This window comes from Terrapene carolina, unplaced genomic scaffold, assembly GCF_002925995.2.
Source record: "Terrapene carolina triunguis isolate 2854851 unplaced genomic scaffold, T_m_triunguis-2.0 Scaffold67, whole genome shotgun sequence".
NCBI lineage: Eukaryota > Metazoa > Chordata > Testudines > Emydidae > Terrapene > Terrapene triunguis.
In genome coordinates, this window is record NW_020664418.1 from 29,536,851 (window position 1) to 29,556,069 (window position 19,219).

At 43.3% G+C, this 19,219-nt stretch overlaps 1 protein-coding gene across 1 annotated transcript in view; it reads left to right on the top strand.

The window, feature by feature from the left end:
• The window catches only part of LOC113406079 (unconventional myosin-Va-like), a 57,378-nt gene extending 39,315 nt beyond the window's left edge, over nt 1-18,063 (top strand). Inside the window, exons 2-4 of the mRNA XM_026648455.1 lie at nt 12,945-13,055; nt 14,429-14,600; nt 17,957-18,063. Of these exons, the coding sequence (XP_026504240.1) occupies nt 12,945-13,055; nt 14,429-14,600; nt 17,957-18,063 (390 nt within the window). The remainder of the gene's footprint in view (nt 1-12,944; nt 13,056-14,428; nt 14,601-17,956) is intronic.
• Nucleotides 18,064-19,219: the final 1,156 nt, after the last annotated feature.

The window sequence follows — 19,219 nt, forward strand, 5'->3', positions numbered from 1 at the left end:
CCCACTGCCGCGGGGGGAGGAAGCGGCCGATGGCCAAGCTCGGCGGCAGCGGCTCTGGCGCCCCCGAACTCCCCGAGCCCGGGCCTGTTGCAGGGACCCAGCAGTGCGCATGCTGCGCCCAGCCCCTAGTCAGTCGCGTCTGGGCTGGCTGCCCAGCTGGTGCAATCCCACGGCGGTCCCGAGGTGGAGGCATCGGCAGCCCAGCCCCGTTTGTTCCCCTGCGGGACCCGAGCGGGACGGGGGGGCTGGGGCCGCCCGCGGGATTTCACCAGCTGGGCAGCAGCCCAGACGCGACTGGCCAGGGGCTGGGCACGCGCAGTGTGGGCGCTGCTGGGTCCCCGCAACAGGCCCGGGCTCGGGGGGTTCGGGCCCGGGCGCCAGAGCCGCAGCCGCCGAGCTTGGCCATCGGCCGCTTCCTCCCCCCGCGGCAGTGGGACCTGCAGCAGCGGCTGCTCCCAAGTCCCGCTGCCCAGGGGGGGAGAACAGCCACCGCCTGGCCCCGCGGGCCGCCCCCCTCCTCTTCCTCCAGGTACCGCCCGACTGAGTCCTGCCTGCGCTCGGGGCCAGGCCGGACTCTCACTCACCCCGGCCCCGCACTCCCCCTGCGTCTCCGGGGCCTCCCTCCAGCGCTTGTGGAGGGAGGAGGAATGGCGAGCCTGGGGAAGAGGCGGGGATTTGGGGAGGGAGCCAATGGGGGAAGAGGGGGCGGAGTCGGGGCGGGGGCGCGAACACTTCCGGGCTCTGGAGCATTTGCTTGTTTGTCCCATGTCCCGACCTAACATTGGTCGGGACACGGGACAAATAAGCAAATATCGGGACAGTCCCGATAAAATTGGGACGTCTGGTCACCCTATACAGACACAAGCTTGCTTTCTGCAACCCTCCTGCCCACAACAACTCGCTTCAGCGATTCCCAAAATCAGAGCCATTTACCTGGGGCCTCCTCTCCTGTCTGCGCTTTGCCAAGCTCTGTCAACTGTGATTGGCTAGCTTCCTCGGGGGTAGAGAAGTGCTCTGGACTGCATGCATCTCTGACCTTTGAGTCGTCCTTTGCCTCTGGGTCCCCCTCCACATCCTCATCAAGATTTCCTCCTCCTGGCTCGGGCTGAGTACAAGACTTCAGCCCTACAGTAAGAATGAAGTGTTGGTGAAGGTGAAGGGGCCGTGGGGAAATGGCCCAAGGAACAGTAGCAGCAGTAGTGGACTTAAAGGGGACGCAGCAGCGGCTGGTATTCATAGGGTCCCTGGGCTGGGACCTGGAGTAGTAGGCAAGCCCGGGTTCCCCCTCCCACATTAGGCACTAGGGAAGTGGCCTAAATATTGAACAGTGATACACCCCTGGAAGGGGATCTGAACTGTTAAGTGGTCCAGCTGGAGAGCTGGGGACAGAAAGGCCCTGAAAGAGCAAAGAGTCTCCAGGGAGGAAAACCTGGGGGCACGGCCCCATACCAGAGTTGAGGGACTATTTGAAGTCTAGCCCAGAAGGAGCTGCAGGACTGAATAAGGACTGAGCCCAGGGAGGGCTGCAGACCAGAGGAGGAGGGGTAGTGGGATAGGCCCCTATTGGACAGTTTAAGGACTTGAGTTCGGGAGGGCTGCAGGCCAACACCAACTGTGGGGTACTGAGACTCCTTTGGACTAACAAAGGGGCTGAGGGAGGGTTGCAGGAAGAGAGAAACCAACCAAGAGTACTGGGATAGGCCCCTATTGGACTGTATACCCCAGAAGGGGTTTGTGCTCCTTTTCACACACCAACTGAGTGTAACTTAGCCAGAGGGTTGAGTCACTGAAGACATACCTCAATCAGAGAGAGAGAGAGTGTGTGCGTGCAGGCACATGGACTCGGCAAGGGGGCGTTCATGAGAGGTGGGTACCATCCCATTACAGGAACATTCCATTAATTGCCCATAAAACCAGAGAATTTCTCTCACTAACCCCATTCTACTTACAGAAGATCCAGTTTCCATATTCAGGCCCAAGAATTAATATTCTCTTAGTTGTGCGCTACTGCCTTCTTTGCCATGTTCCTCAAAGATTAATAAGTTAACATATCAGATGGCTCAGCCCCATTCATACGCATCACATGGGTTGGACTTGAGATTCAATATGAGCTGGGCTTTAGCTTGCCACATAACTGGTGACAGCTAAACTAATAAACATAAATGACTGGAACAGCAATTCAACCCAACATCATCTTATAACAATGGTCATGCCAAGCATGATAACACTGTTCACCATATATCAGTGTTCACAGCTGAGTTTAAGACTGTAGAGAGACAAAGTGAGGTAATATTTTTTGATTGGACCAGCATCTGTTGGTGAAAAAGACAAGTTCTCAATTTTACATGGCGCTCTTCTTCAGGTTTGGGAAATGTCACAGCTAAATACAAGGTGGAATAGATTGTTTGGCATAAGCAGTTAACACATATTGTAACCGTCTATGAGTCTGTGTTTACACTGTTTGAAGAAGAGGTCTGTGTAGGTAGAAAGCATGTCCTCATTCACCAACAGAAGTTGGTACAATAAAAGATATTACCTCACCCACTTTTTCTCTCACATATTCTAAGAGACCATTCAAGGTGAAGTGGCATGTTAACACCTCTGCAGTTGTCGGACAAAAAGGGGGATTAATGGGTTACAGATTGTTGTAATAAGTCATAAATCAAGTGTCTTTATTAAGACCATGATTTTTAATGTCTAGCAAGGGTATTAATTTAAGCTCCCAGGCTCATCTTTTGAAGGCGTTGTGCAGGTTTCCTTGGAGGATGAGGACTAAGAGCTCAGCTGTGGAGTGATCGTTTTGTGGAAAATATTCACCCATGTGAGAGATGGTGTCTTTTCGCATTTTCCTCTGAGTTTATTAAAGAGCATAGTCATTGTTTGGTTTCATTCACATAGTTGTTGGGCATTTAGTGTGCTGGATGCGTTATACCACATATTGTGATTGGCATGCCTAGGACTCTTGGATTTTGAAAGGTGGGTTTGGGGATGGGGGTAAGTGTTGATCATTGTAGCAGTGGGTTTACCCCACAGCAAAAGAAGGCATTGAGCTGGCCAGCTAAGTATGAAACAGGCTATGTTTCCTTCTGCAGTGATACTGCATATACAATAGAAGAAGCAAACTTTTAAACACTCATGCTGAATTATGGTTTATATTTATAATGTTTGGTTTATGTTTCTAATTTCTATCTGTTAGCAATGCAAAATACCTGAAGTGGTTAATGGCTCAAAACTGAGGCTTTGTGAGTCGTATGATCTGAGTGGATTGATAATTATTGTAGTCTGCTGATTTCATGTGACCTCAGATAAGATCATGAGGTATGAAAAAGTGTATGAGAGAATCCTGCAGTAGTTTTTAATGACACAGAATTCCAGTTGTGCAGTTGGTGTGAGTTCTTTTTGATCCATGGGTGGAAAAGGAAGCTCTAGAGTCTCTCTGTCCATTGTTCTGCCTCCACCTCTTTAGAGTCACTATTTGGATAGCATTAGTTACTGCCTTTTAACAACACAATGGAAATAGCTGTACTTGCTTGAAGTGATTATATAAACTCCTGGAAATTTTAGTCCTATGTGATTCTGTGCCAGGTATTTCTTTACATGATTCTACAGACCCTGGAGAATAGTCCAGGGACTGAATCAAGCCTAGTAAATGATTCCATCTATGTGCATTTAATCATTCTTTGTGGTTCTTCAGTGCTCCATCTAAATGCAAGCTAACTCATTCATAAGAATAGTTGTATGTGAATGGTTTCTTATTCTGCTTTGTGGCAGTTGTCCATTCTGCCCCCATCCATTCAGACTTAATTTTGTAGTGTAGACATGACGTATGTCGACCTAACTTATGTCAGCATATGGCCATCGCAGTTATTAAATCACTTCTGTGTGTGCACACTTGGGTCCTTGTGTCGGTGGTGTGTGTTCTCACCAGGAAGACTTGTATCGATTGTATTGTCAACATGGGGCATAGTTGGATCACTCCTGAAAGCCAGTAACAGTCGATGTAAGCGCCGCAGTGTCTATTCCACTCGGGGAGGTGGTGTTACTAATTTGGCATAGAGAGGCACTTAAGTTGGTAGCAGGAGACAAATTTAAGCGAGGACAATTCCACAGCTAGGTTGACGCAAGGCAGCTTACGTCGACCTAACCGTGTAGTGTAGACCAGGCCTTATTTACAACTTGTGAACTCTCAGAAACTAAAGACAAACTGCTTTCTAACAGCCATCTAAAGTGCAATCACACTTTAAGATCCCAGCACAGGATGAGCTTTTCAAACTTGATCAGTTACACCCAACTCTTTTCACCAGGAATCTGGCAGAGGATAAAAAATTTCAGAGAGCATCTCTCAGGATTAGAGGTTTGTGGGAGCTGAACTGTACTCATTTTCTGATATGTCTGTAGGTTTTTATTCTATTTTGGCTTTCAATAATTCATAATAAAACTGCTGCTAAAGAATTCCCCATCACGTATGTACTGATGAACTGTGGGTATAGCATCTAAAGATACATTTCCGACCATTCAAAAACATTGGCTAGTAAAACACTGTTTGGGTTACCAGGGCTCAATCTAAAGGTATCTGATTTGAATGGTTTTAGTTGTTCTTATCATAGGCTGCCTGTGTTTTGGGTAAAGACTCTGTTTAAACCATGCAACTAATATGGAGATATACCTATCTCATAGAGCTGGAAGGGACCCCGAAAGGTCACCAAGTCCAGCCCCCTGCCTTCACTAGCAGGACCAAGTACTGATTTTGCCCCAGATCCCTAAGTGGCCCCCTCAAGGATTGAACTCATAACCCTGGGTTTAGCAGGCTAATGCTCAAACCACTGAGCTATCCCTCCTACAACTTATCATTGGAACTTGTTGTCTAGGTAATTTCTGTAGTTGCATCTTTCTGTGTGTACATGTTTGTGTGTGTTTGCCAGTGGTCCATTAGAATGAGCAAAATTGCAGCAGTTTAGAGCCTACAACATACTTTAAAAGGACTAAAAAAATATTAACTAGGTATCCTTCTGGGAAGTAAAGCAAATACTAAGGAGTTAGTGAAGGGTGACAGTACAGTATAGTTAAACCTGTGCGGTCATCCTCTTGCAATTTTCCATTTCAACACTTTTCCCTAGTGATTTAGAAATTCGTGTTGAACTTTATTAATGTTAATGTTTCAGAGAGACTAAGGACCAAATTCACTTATAGCATAAGCAGGCACAACTCCACTGAAGTCCAATTGCCTCTTAGTTCAATTCTCTGTTTAATTTTAATTCTATCTCTAATCTGGGATTTCATGCCCCCTATAACTTGTTGGAGAAGTGTGTTCCCCTCCAAAGGGCCAGCAAAGACTTGCAGTTTGGGTTTGATTTTTAATTTTAAGCATTTGTGTGCAAGTAATGGAAGGATGTAGAAGGACTTGGCTCTTCAGATCAGCTTGTCCCAAGGTTTGAAGAAGAATTACTTGAGACCTACTGTCTAGACAACTAGGCATACTAGCCAGATACAGAACAGAGGGGGAAAGAAGCAGCAGCGTGATTCTCATGTTTGAGGAGTTGGCCATCTGCAGCCATTTCTAGATAAGTGAGTTAGTGATGTCACAAATTGTTGTTCGATCTTTGGTGAGGCTAACAAGATTTGCATTTTTAAGAAGAAAAGATCCCAGATGTTACAACAAAACTAGCCCCCTTATACAAGATCCTCAACTGTTACTGGAAACATTGTTCTCTATTGACTCTCCAGAAGATACTTTAGGTACGTCCCTTTCTGGTGTTTTCTGCTTTCTTTAGACTAATTTAGAGAAAATCATATCCAGGTTGATCCCCATACACAGGTGCAAGTGGTTGGACTTAAGTAAAGTTTGCTTTTTTCCTAACAGCATCTTTAGTTGAAGAATGGTGTGAAGCATTGTAGGACAGGGACCATGTATTCTGTTTGTGTCCGTACAGCATCTAGCACGTTGTTGGTGCCACCAATAACAAGGAATTAGTAATAATTAAAAGTATACTGGGTATGTTATGCATATTTAAGCTTTCAAGTATTGTTATCTTACTGGGGACTTCATTCTAATGGAGCAGATCCACCCTGAACTGTTGGGACAGTGTATGCAGACCAGCTACCTTCATCATTCCCTTTTTCTCTGACTAGCTTTAGTCTCCAAGACTTACTTTGATAATGAAGAACTTGAGATGGCTTCCTTGGTTGAGTATCATCACTGTCAGGGTTATGACCTACCTCTTGGCCTCTTTCCACTACTAGGACATCTTGGAAATCTTCCTCTCTTTCCATCCTTGTCTTTAAACAAGTTGTTGCCTTGGCACAGATCTGACTAGTTCAGTGGTTTCTATTATTCTAGCCTCGATATTGCTGGTACCCTGAGAGAAAGATAATATAAAAGTCAATGACTCTAAAGCTTTATTATCCAATCTTATATTGATGAAGCTTTTACCACTGACTTTATACAGTGCTGTCAAAGTCTTGCATCTCTCTAGCTCTTTGAGCTGGATAGTGACACACATACACCTATTGCTGATTGTCTGCATTAAACTTATTTTCTGTTGAATTAGAGTTCAGACCTTGTGAAATAGCATTAGGCTAAAACTTGGGGGATCACATTTTCAGTTGAAATCAATAAGAAAGAGATTCTCTCTTCACAAGGATGATGGCAGTCTCTATGGAATAAGTAATGCTGTTTCCATCAAACATACTGTTAATTATAAAAAGGTAATTCCATTGTTTCACTTACAAGACTTTATGTTTATCAAACTCTGAAAAATCCTTGCAGTGTCTGTGAAGGGCTTTGAAGATATAAAAATTGCTAAGTATTATTCAGTAAACTTTCTACAGGGCCTGATGTTTCCATTGGAAAATCAGGGCATGCACACTGTCTGGCATAATTTATTTATACTGGAAGGCAAATCACATGGTGTAGCCATCAATATATTTCTCAAAGCTACTGTAGCTCAGTTACTCATTGGTCCATTTTATACCTTAGAAAATTTAAAAGGATGATTAAGAGAAATGATAATAAAGGACACAGAACTAAGACACTGACTGGCAGAGAGAACACTAGGGTGTCCTGATTCTGTAATACAGCACCTATTTAAGTCGGTGATCATTTTGTGTGGTCTGCTGTAGGATTGGACCCTATCAAAATCCAGGATGATCACGAGGGTTTAATATAAAATGGTGCTGTTTACCATAAAGAATGCCCTGGAAATCAGTTAGCAAAACAGTTCTGCTAATTTGATAAAGTTGAAATATTATGAAATTATTTGATATTTATAAGTAGGGACATCTCTCGTTCTCTCCCCCCCCCCCCCGCCCGCTTCTTTTACCAAGGTATTTTCTGTGGCAAGGCTTTTAGTATAAACACTGATGATCAAACCATAGACTAGAAAGCTACAGCATTATTCTGTTAGCCAGACTTTAATATCCTTGAGGTTATCTCATGTGCAAGACGCAGCTGGCATGGGCAACCCAGTTTCCATGGTGATTTATGTTCTGCTCTCTCTTTCCCCATGTCAGACAGTTTCTTTTGAATAGATTAAAGGTGCCAATTTCATATTGGCTCAGAATTGTGTATTTAGAGGCTGACTCTCAGCATCAGAAGCCTGTTACAGAGAACTCCGTGCCATTTTATTAACACGGAATTAAGACTGTAACACCTTGTCTGCATCAGAAAACTCTTCTCCACGTAGCCTAGAGTGAAGCAAGCCTATAGCACTTTTCTTGCTAAGTAATCTTATAAATGCTTTCCTCAGTGAAGCTCTGCTGTTCTCCCCTATATACACCTCTACCCCGATATAACGCTGTCGGGAGCCAAAAAATCTTACCGCGTTATAGGTGAAACCGCGTTATATTGAACTTGCTTTGATCCACCGGAGTGCACTAGGACGCTGCTTTACTGTGTTATATCCGAATTTGTGTTATATTGGGTCGTGTTATATCGGAGTAGAGGTGTAGTCTGTCTCTTCTGTATGTATGAACGTTTAAATGATTAAATGTTTAAATCCAAACATCAAAACATCTATCCTCAAACTTGTAAAAACAAATTGAAAAAATTTTTATTAATACTTTTATAAAGCTTCCCCATATGCCAACCACTAGAGCCAATGTTGTGGGCCTGCACACTACCTAACCATATCAAAACGATGTTTAAAATAAATGGATAATTTCCCCTCCATAAACACATGCAATTTCCAACAGATCTCCAAAGACAGACTCTAACAGTCTGGAAATGTCAGTTAAATCCTTCCAGCTTTTAACCTAGTTAAACCACATTGGGCTATAGATCAAAGAAGATTGCTATGATGCAGTGTACCGTAAGGACTGTCTGTTTTAAACCTACTGCTGATCAGGCTTTTTCTTAGAAATTAACCCCACTTTTTTCTCCGTTATCTAAATGGAAGGTGTTTTTAAATGCAGAAAATGTATTCCTACAGTAGATAAATACTGAAGAAAAGTTAATAGGCTTCATATTTTTATTTAATCTGAATGGAAAAAAATTAGCACATGCCTGCTTTGAGATCAGTCTTACATTGACTAAGAGTTCCATCATCTGACTTTGGAATGTGGGCAAGTAACTCTTTAGTAAACCACTCCCTTTCCCAGATTAAATATTTATTCAGGTGCTGTTTGCCTCTCACCAGGTCAGAAAGTGTCCTGTATGAGCTGCAGTATTCCACCCATGGGATAGAATAGGAAGATTGCACTGGAAGGCTCATCTAAAGGGCTCAATATCTCCTGACTTGACTAACTTTTAAAGTGGCACTTCTTCAGCCTCGTGCAGAGGGGGTGCCCATGGGACCTCTTGCCCCTGAACCAGGCATCATCTTTAATACACAGGTGTGTCCTGTGGAAACTACTTTTGTTAGCATGCAGCACTATGGATTGATTCAGAAATCATGCCTCCCAATTATTAAGAACAAGTAGGTGAAATCTGCTGTATTTTATGCCAAGTGTGTGGTGCAGCCCTTATGCTTCTGGCAAGTTGCCAGTATAGCCTCTGGTGGAGCAAAATGTTGCTGCACCTGATCTAGGGGGAGATTTTCAAAGGTATAAATGACAGGCACTTAATTTCCACTGAAAGTCACTGTGTACTCATGTACACTAAAAGGTGCAGTAGTTATTGTAAACACCTTTATTATAATGAGGCGATATACAGCTTAACCATTAGAAACTAGTACAGAAATGTGACCCAATCGGTTGTCACAATCCCGTTACCAGCTAAATCTTTTGTCTTTGTATATTTTAAATTTTTCTGATTAGTTAGACACAGCTATTTCAGGAATGGTTCAATTAGTAAGCAATTTAAATGTGAGGGATACTTTCTTCAGATTTTTCATCTCCCGTTCAGAATAATGTATTTTCACAAGAGTTGATGTGGCTGCATACATTGTGATTTTATGGAAAATAGGTCTCCTCAAATTTGGGATTCTTTTTTGATGAGATCACATGTTTGTTTGATTGAAAATAGAACTGGTTTAAAATTTTCAAACAGAACAGTTTTCCATCAGAAAATGTGGATTTGACGAGATCAAAATGTCCATAGGGAACCAGGCAGGCTACTTGGCAGGTGGGCAAGTAGACTCACTAGCTGCCTGGCCAGACAGGCTGCCCTGCTGACACATAATATATTTTATAAAAGTAAAATCATTTTGACGTTTACATTATTTTATTATAAATTGTAATATTACAAAAGTTGCATTAATAAAAATCAGTTTGCCCTATAGATAGGAACAAAACTATTTCAGCCTTATCAAAAGGAAATTAAATGAAGCATTTCAATTTTTCTGAAATATTGGAATTTTGTTCTGCAGGACGTTTTGAAATTCCTATTTTTGGTCTGTGTCATAACAGCTTTTTGGTTTTTTTTAATTTTAGAATTTCCAGCACAATGGAAATTCTAGGTTCTGGCCAGTTCTATATAATGGTAATTGTGCTGACATAATATAATTTGCCTTCTGTAAGGCCTTTGACTGAATCCTGCATGACATTCTGATTAAAAAAAGAGCAGAATACAAAATCATTGTAGCATGCATTAAATGGACTAACAACTGGCTAACAGTTGATCTCAAAGTAATTTATAAAGAGGGAGTCATCATTCAGTGGGGAGCGGGGGAGTTTCTAGTAGGGTCCATCAGGGACAGTTGTTGGACCAGTTCTGATATATTTATCAATGTTTGGGGGGAAATGTAGTCATTGCTGATGAAAATTTGCAGATGATACAGACATTGGTGGAGTATTAATTGATTATAGGTAAGGCTACGTTTTAGTCACGGGTATTTTTAGTAAAAGTCACGGACAGGTCACGGGCAGTAAACAAAAATTCACAGCCCATGACCTGTCTATGACTTTTACTATATACCAGGGTTTCTCAAACAGGGGTCGCCGCTTGTGTAGGGAAAGCCCCTGGCGGGCCGGGCCGGTTTGTTTACCTGCCCCGTCCGCAGGTCCAGCCGATCGCGGCTCCCACTGGCCGCGGATCGCTGCTCCGGGACAATGGGAGCTGCTGGAAGCGGCGGCCAGTAAGTCCCTCGGCCCGCGCCGCTTCCAGCAGCTCCCATTGGCCCGGAGCAGCGATCCGCGGCCAGTGGGAGCCGCGATCGGCCGGACCTGCGGACGGGGCAGGTAAACAAAACGGCCCGGCCCGCCAGGGGCTTTCCCTACACAAGCGGCGACCCTTGTTTGAGAAACCCTGCTATATACCCCTGACTAAAACTTGGGCAGGGTCTGCCTGGGGGCGTCGTGGGTGCTGCGGGAGGACGGCCCGGGACCCTAGCTGGTGTTGGTGGGGCATGGGTGGCGGCACACGGCCTGGAACCTGGGGGGAGGGGGTTGGCAGAACCGGCAAGCTCCCTACCTGGCTGTGCGCCTCCCCGCCCCCCTCAGCAGCAGCAGAGTTTGGGTGTGGGAGGGAACGTGGTGAGGCAGGCTCTGGGCGGCACTTACCTGGGGGGCTCTCTGGAAGCAGCGACATCCCCCTTGCTCAGCTCCTAGGAGGAGGCGTGGCCGGACAGCTCTGAGTGCTGCCTCCGCCCAGAGCACTGGCTTCGCAGCTCCCATTGGCCAGGAACTGCGGCCAATGGGAGCTGCGGAGGCAGTGCCTACAGGTGAAGGCAGCACGCAGAGCTGCCTGGCCACACCTCCACCTAGGAGCTGAGCGAGGGAGATGTCGCTGCTTCTGGGGAGCCCCCCAGGTAAGCGCCGCCCAGAGCCTGCCTCACCCTGTTTCCTGCCCAAACCCCCTGCCCCCTTCCACACCCAAACTCTGCTGCGGGGGGAGGGGAGGTGGCCCAACACTGCCCCAGCAGCCGCCAGTGTGACTGGTGCAGGAGCTGCCTGGGGTACCCCTGAGCCATGCACACCGGCTGCTGCAGAAGTCATGAAGGTCACGAAAAGTCACAGAATCCATGACTTCCATGACAAATTCACAGCCTTAATTGTAGAGACAAACTCAGTGCTATAGAGTGATCAGGATTGCTTATAAGCAAGGCTTCTTTAAACAACATACATTTTAATACAATGTAAATGCAAGGTCATACACCTAGGAACAAAGAATCAGACCACTGTCTATCATGCTGACCACTATTGTCTCATTGGAACAATTTACCAAGGGATGTGGTTGATTCTCCATCCCTTGAAGTTTTAAAATCAAGATTGGATGTCTTTCTAAAAATAGGCTCTAGCTCAACCGCAAAGTATGGGCTTGTTGCAAGAATTACCGAGTGAAATTATTTGTCTTGTATCCTGCAGGAGGCCAGACTTAGATGATCATAATGGTGCCTTCTGGCTTTAAAGCCTTTGAAAAAGATAATATGGGTAACCAAACCTCCTGCTAGGAAGGCTCTTTCTATCAAGTACACTACTGAACAAGGTGCATTATAAGTTGTTTTTTTTTTTTTTTGTCATCCTCTGAGCCATTTCATGTTGTGCAGTATTGGAGCTAAGAAACGGGAATGGTCTGACCTGGTGGGGAAGCTTGTATGATCCAAATCTAAGTATAAACCCTGAGAATCACTGATACAATTAATTGTCAGTTAGAAGTGGATGAACCAGAAGCTTAATTATTTAAAAAAGTTGCAGCTTATTTACACATTTAGTGATACTAATTAAATGCTATGGTTGGAATTGTCCCCTCACTGATGCACACTTGGAGGGAGTAGTCATTGTGTGGCTCACATCTGATTTTGATCCCTTCTACCAGAGCAGGAAGAAAACTGTCAAATTTGGGACACATGCAGTATTTTTGAAGTCTGAAGGACAGAATATTGACAGATTAAAGTTCATTCATTCTTGTTTAGAGGAATGTAGTCATTAGTCGGAATACTAGATTTTTCCTCTCTACTGTGTGAAAACTGCTTTTTACTAACTTTTGGAGAGCATTCTTTTAATACTTTTGAGATAACCTGTTTTAAATTAGCTGACAAATGCGGTAACAACAAAGGAAAATGGGTAGTGGCTTTTAAAGCTGTAGCTTATGTTACTCAGCTAGAATTTATCACAGAGATACAGATGAGTATTTTACAAATAGTACAACTTTGCTATATTCTAGTCTTATTCCTAGTTGCATACAGTACTTGCTGGAATTGTCTAAGTCACAAATTGTTTGAATTAAGTCTATTGGAAAATAAATTCTTGGTTGTTAAAAACATATTTATCTTGTCTGGACTTTCAGAATTGAGCTTATATCTTGCTGAAGCTATTTTTTATTGGAAACGAAGGCTTTGATGTTCTTTGTGAATAGGAAATAAAATTCAGTTTGTATGTATGTCTTTCTCAGTAGATTAGAACAGCCATTATATTAATGATAAACATTTTAATTTATGGTGATAGCCATTACTTGAAGGTTCAGATGTTGTCCAAATATATAGGAATAAGGCTTTTGGTGCTGTGTGTGTTAATTTCACTATAAATCATGAGAAATCACTGATCTTTTGCTTGTTGATTTTGTATTGCAGTATGCCAGGGTTTGGATCCCTGATCCAGAGGAAGTCTGGAAGTCAGCAGAACTTCTCAAAGATTATAAACAAGGAGATAAAGTCATCCAGCTTCGACTCGAAGAGGGAAAGGTAAGGTTACATGTTGTTGTTAGGCCTATAGCCCTTGATATTGGCTGCAGGCCGTTGTATACTAGTATGAAAGGTCAATTTTTCAAAATGAGGCCATATTAACATATGTGCAATCATTTGGGCTCATAATCTTTAAGGCCCTGTACACGACAGGAATTATATAATTGAAATGCACAACATTTATTCTCACTTGATTTTCTTACCCTCCACCTATCCTATCCTTCCCTCATATTTTTATTGTATCATTATCTTCTGTTAATTCTGTAACTGAAGTCATCATCTTGTTTGACATCCCAATTAGCTGCTGTGGAGATGCTATCACAAGAAGAGAGGAAACATTCTATAAATAGAAATGATGATTTTTAGAAGCTCTTATCTTTCTATTAAGCAGATTATTTTTGTTAAAGAAATTTAAATGTATTGAAGAGGGATGTTTTATCTAAGATACAGTGGCCAATACACCAGTAGTAAGATCTGCTCTTAGAAACTGAACATCTACTGAAATTTTGTTTTAATTTGTCTTCCCTACTTCCCTGCACAAAGCAATATAGATCTTACTTGCATGAAGATGCCTACAGTAGTTAAATAACATTAACAGAATACACAGGTAGAATTATATCTAAATGATCCTTCAAGACTTTCATATAACAATATAGATGAAAACTACCTTCCCAATCTGGAAGGACTCAGAAATTTCCACATGCTCTTTCTGAAGGTGCTGCTCACTTGTATGTCACACTTGCAGAATAGGGTTGCATATGTCAATAAAATCAAATTGCATTGGAAAAAGGTGTCATTGTCAGGAAGGTTAGTGTACTGTTAGAGTTATAGTTTGTGTGTCTCTTTGTATATAGAGAGAACTTTGTGTTTGTATATATTTAAAAAAAAAATTGGATTTAAATATTCTTCTTAGCGTTGCTGTCCCAGCATTCTCACATTGTATTACTGCATGACAACAAGATAGTCAAACTGACAGAAGCAAAGTAAACTATTTTCTTAGTCCAGTCTGCTTAAAAGGAAAAAAAATAAACACAGCATAAATGATTAAAAACTAAATTGGATTTTTAAAACTAATGTAGTTTTAGTTAAATCTAAATTGTTGTTAGCAACAAGGTAAAGGATTTTATTTAAAAAAATTACCCTTTAAGGTTCTGCTCTGTGTAAGAAATGCTCGTTTGATATTTTCAGTTAAGTTACTGGAGGAAGCATTACAAGCAGAAAGCAGCACATAGGAATGCACAAGACAAGTTAAACTTATTCAGGGAATGATTACAAAAGGAAAATGATTGGTGAGACCGAGTGGATGGATAAGCCAAAGATGGAACATTTTAAAATACTTCTTTTCATGTAATATGTGTGTATTTAATTTTCAGGAATTAGAATATTGCCTTGATCCTAAGACCAAGGAACTGCCTCCCTTACGAAACCCTGACATACTTGTTGGTGAAAATGATCTCACAGCACTCAGTTATCTCCATGAACCTGCTGTTCTACACAACCTCAAAGTTCGCTTTATTGATTCAAAACTCATTTATACCTATTGCGGTAAGTACATAACCATTTTCCTTTATTCTATTGCAAGGAACCAAAAAAAAAAAAGAAAGAAATTGCCATGGGTAGGAAAAAAGAAGGTTGGTTATTGATAGGTCTCTGATTTTAAATAAAGTCTTGTTTTCATTAATTATGAGGCACTTTGGGGGATCCTTTAGTAAGAAAGGCCCTTTGTAGATATAGCACATTACTGCCTACATCAGGTAGGCCCAAATCAACTAGGCCTGCAAGTATGAAAATTCAGAGTACATCTGCTTCATTTTTATGTGCTTCTAGCTTCCCAAAGGGCTCTGTTTAGAATGCTCACTTTGAGGTCATGGGGATTCTTCAATGAACATTGTGCCCATTACACCTGCTTACCTAAGTATGTATTAGCTGGAGGAGAGCTTTGAAAAATGTAAATGTATCTTTGGAAATGTGTAAGACTAAGTTTATAATGCCTTTTGTTTGCTGGACTTATTCTTTCCCAGCTATGGCTAACTTGGTATTGTGCTTGCATTGAGGATTCCAATTACTTTTCCTTCGTACCATTTTCATTCAGTGGAACTGCAGGGATGAGGTTATAGCAACTACAGAGCGTGTATGTGCCAGTGTTTGTGTGTTCATATCTGTGCTCTTTGTTAGTGGCAAAGAACATTTAACTCATAGCAGTGTAGATTTGTGATCCTACAAAATCTGAAGCATAATTGGCCATAATTATTATTAAGGCTAAGATTTTTTTTCACAGTTAGTTTTAGTAAAAGTCATGAAAAGGTCACGGGCAATAAACAAAAATTCACGGAGCTGTGACTTGCTCATTACTTTACTAAAAATAACCTGGGGCAAGGCTAGGTAGCGGGGAGGAATGGAGTCCCATGGGGCAGGGGGGAATGACATGCCAAGGCCCCTGCCACGGCAGGGGGCACAGCCCCGACTCCAGTGGCTGCAGGGGGGTCGCAGCAATGGGGGGACACACAGCCCTTGCTCCAGAGCTGGCCCGACTGCAGCCCCCACCAAGCTTTAGCCGCAGGGACGGGGGTGGTGGATGGCCCTGGGAAGCTGCCAGGGGGGCGCGCGACCCCAGCCGCAGCCTCCGGCGAAAGCCGCAGGGCTGGGGCACACGGCCCCGGCTGCAGCCCCGCCAAGCCCGGGCCGCTGCGGGCTGGGGCGTATGGACCCCGCCAAGCCCGGGATAACATAGGGCTGGGGCGTATGGACCCCGCCAAGCCCGGGATGCCACAGGGCTGGGGTGCATGGATCCCGCCAAGCCCGGGATGCCGCCAGGCTGGGGTGCATGGATCCCGCCAAGCCCGGGATGCCGCCAGGCTGGGATGCACGGATCCTGCCAAGCCCGGGATGCCGCCAGGCTGGGATGTACAGCCCTGGCTGCAGCCCCCGGGATGCTGTGAGGCTGGGGCGCATAGCCCCTGCCAACCCTGGGACGCCGAAGGGTTGGAGCACATGGTCCTGGCTGTAGCCCCCGGCCTGGCTGCAGCCCCCGGAGGAAGCCATGAGACTGGGGCTGCAGGGTCCTGATTTCAGCCAGCCCCAGTTGCAGGGCAGGGGCGCACAGTCCCGCCTCCTCCTCCTGAAGCCCTAGAAGTCACGGAGGTCCGGCAAAGTCACGGAATCCGTGACTGCCGTGATCTCAGTGACTAAATCGTAGCCTTAGCCATAATTTGTTCAATCAACCAAAGCTGGAACCGTTTACTAGAATGATGACTTCATCATAATTGCAGTTGAGTGGTAAATTTTAAAGGAACATTGTGAAGTAGTTTAGGCCCAAAATTTAGATTTTCATGCAGTGGGTTTTTAATTCGAAATCCTGATATTTATTGGAAATATGTTGCTAACTCTTAATAGAACATTTCAATTAAAACAATTTCAAGTTCATTTTTAGATATTGCCCTGTATTTTGTTTTTTAAACATCATGCATTAGTTTAAACATTAGTGCATGAGAAACAGAAAGTTAAACTAGCTATCCTGTTTAGACTGCTCAAGGTGAGTAAAATATAAAAAGTGAATTGCATAATTGGTGGGAAGTTAACCAGATTATGAAAATAATAGTTGCTGTTAGTAATACAGATCAGGGATTTTTCTCCCAAAATATGTGCCAGATTTTCCTGTCATGTAAATCGGTCTGGCTCCATTGTAGTCAGTGTAGTTAGGTCAATTAATGCTAGTTGTGAATTTGTACCATGATTTTTACCCATACTGTTTCCCTTTAATTTTTTTATGGACCATTTTAACTTTTTTAATTCAGACTAGCTCTAGTCCATTTTTCTAAGGACAGCCCCAATTTGTTTTGTGCACAATTCCCAGAGCATAGCTAGCCATCGTGAATTACCATTGTTTGAGCCTGCTGCTTGCAGTTGGATTTTGTCATTTGGGTCGCACTTTGCACTGCTTTAGTATAAATTAGGCTGGGCTGTCATTGAGGGAATCGGATCACAGTGCAAGGGAGTCTTTGACTGACATCAGCAAATCGTACTGTGGTAGCTGATGTTTTGAAGGCATTTGCGACTTCCTTGGTGCAATGCAAGTTGAAGACCTTGCTCTGTTCCTCTCTTGGTGCAGAACAGCCACACTTTGAATTTTGATTGTAATTCCTAATGTGAATTTCTCACTGTGTCTGTTTCTGCTGCAGCTCCAGCCATGGTATCAGGAGTGGTAGGATTAATGTAGAGCTGCAGCCAGGATTTTAGTGATGCAGAGTACAGGTATTGATACCCTGGTGCCCTGTCTACACTAACTTGCTACTACTGATGGAACCACACCCAAGGATGGCGACAGGGAAATTTTTTGAAAAAAAAAAGTTTCGTGTAGATAAAACCTAATTACTTGATCTTTCAAACACTTAGCAGCAGGTACTGATTTCAGTGGGACTATGCCCACTAGTAAGTGTTCTCAGGATCAGGCTTTAAATTCCCTTGAATCTTACTGACTGTTTTGTGTTTGGGTTGTTTGCAACCCTCTATTGTGTTTGGTACCCATTTAGAAGCTTTAAAAAGGAATTTATTTTTATGCCAGTTTTGTTTTTTACATTTGGCAAACATGCTGCTTTTATGTTTTTCCCAGTGCTGCTTTAATTGACTATACACCAGGCCTCTGCTAATTTTCCCTAATGTCTGGAAGACACGTGGAAAATTGCTAAATTTGGCAAACCATTAAAGGGCATAAAATGTTTTTGTAAAAGGCAAGTTTGCTGAAGTTTGAAGAAGCTCTTCAGCCTTCTAAAAAAGTCTCAGCTGATGAGGATTGTGCAATTTGCATGTTAGGTTTATTAGAAGGGTCTTTAGAAATCTTTGGGTTTCCAAGTGATCAAAGTGCAAACAAATGAGGTTTGATATGATAATTTTTGACATTACAGGACACCCAGAGCTGTGGTCCAAGCTGCTATCGAGTCACTCTCCTTTACTCCATCACCATGGAATATTCTACATTATGGGAAATGTGGACGCGCACATAGTGTTTTAGGGCTTGTCTACACTTACAGAGCTGTAGTGTAATAAAGAGGCTGCTTTCACCAATGGGAGAGCTTCTCCCATTGGTGTAGGTACTACACCTCCTTGAGAGGCACTAGATACATTGACAGAAGTCCTCCCATTGACATAGCACTGTTTACACAGGGAGTTATGTCAGTATAATATGCACCCACACCCCTGAGCGACATAAGTTTGTAGTGTAGACCAGGACAGTGGTTTGAGCATTGGCCTGCTGAACCCAGGGTTGTAAGTTCAATCCTTGAGGGGGTTAAAAAAAACCAAAAAAACAAAAAAACAAACCCCTGTCTGGGGATTTGTCCTGCTTTGAGCAGCGGGTTGGACTAGATGATCTCCTGAGGTCCCTTCCAACCCTGATCTTCTATGATTGTTGTTGAAAACTTAGTGTAATAACAACAACAAAGGGCGGGGGGCAGCGGCAATTGTTCGCTTGGTGAAATTCTTAGGAAAACAGTAGTATATCAAATGGGGACTAGCACGGTTACAGGGGTAGCTGCATCTTTGATCCCTCTCTGGTCTCTGAGTGCACCCCCTCAAATATTTGGCCTTTTGCCCTTACCTTTTCTGGGGTGGAATTCTGTAAATGTCCCACTTTTAGCCTGGGCCCTGGGACACAGCACCCTACGTTTCAACTGATTACTCAGCCAGCCTGATGGGGGTTGTCACCGGCAAGGCTTCACTTTGGGATCTTGTGAGCAGTGATTGATACAGATGACCAGACAGCTTCTCCAAACAAAGCATTGTTTATGTCCGTGGTTCTCAACCAGGAGTATGTGTACCCCTGGGGGTACGCAGAGGTCTTCCAGGCAGTACATCAACTCTTCTAGATATGTACCTAGTTTTACAACAGGCAACATAAAAAGCACTAGCGAAGTCAGTAAAAACTAAAATTTCATACAGACAGTGACTTGTTTATACTGCTCTGTATATTATACAGTGATATGCAAGTACAATATTTATATTCCAATTGATTTCTTTTATAATTATCTGGTATAAATTAGAAAGGAAGCAATTTTTTCAGTAATAGTAGTTTTGTAGTGAGGTGAAACTTGGGGGTACGCAATACAAATCAGACACCTGAAAGGGGTACAGTTGTCTGGAAAGGTTGAGAGCCACTGGTTTATGTATTG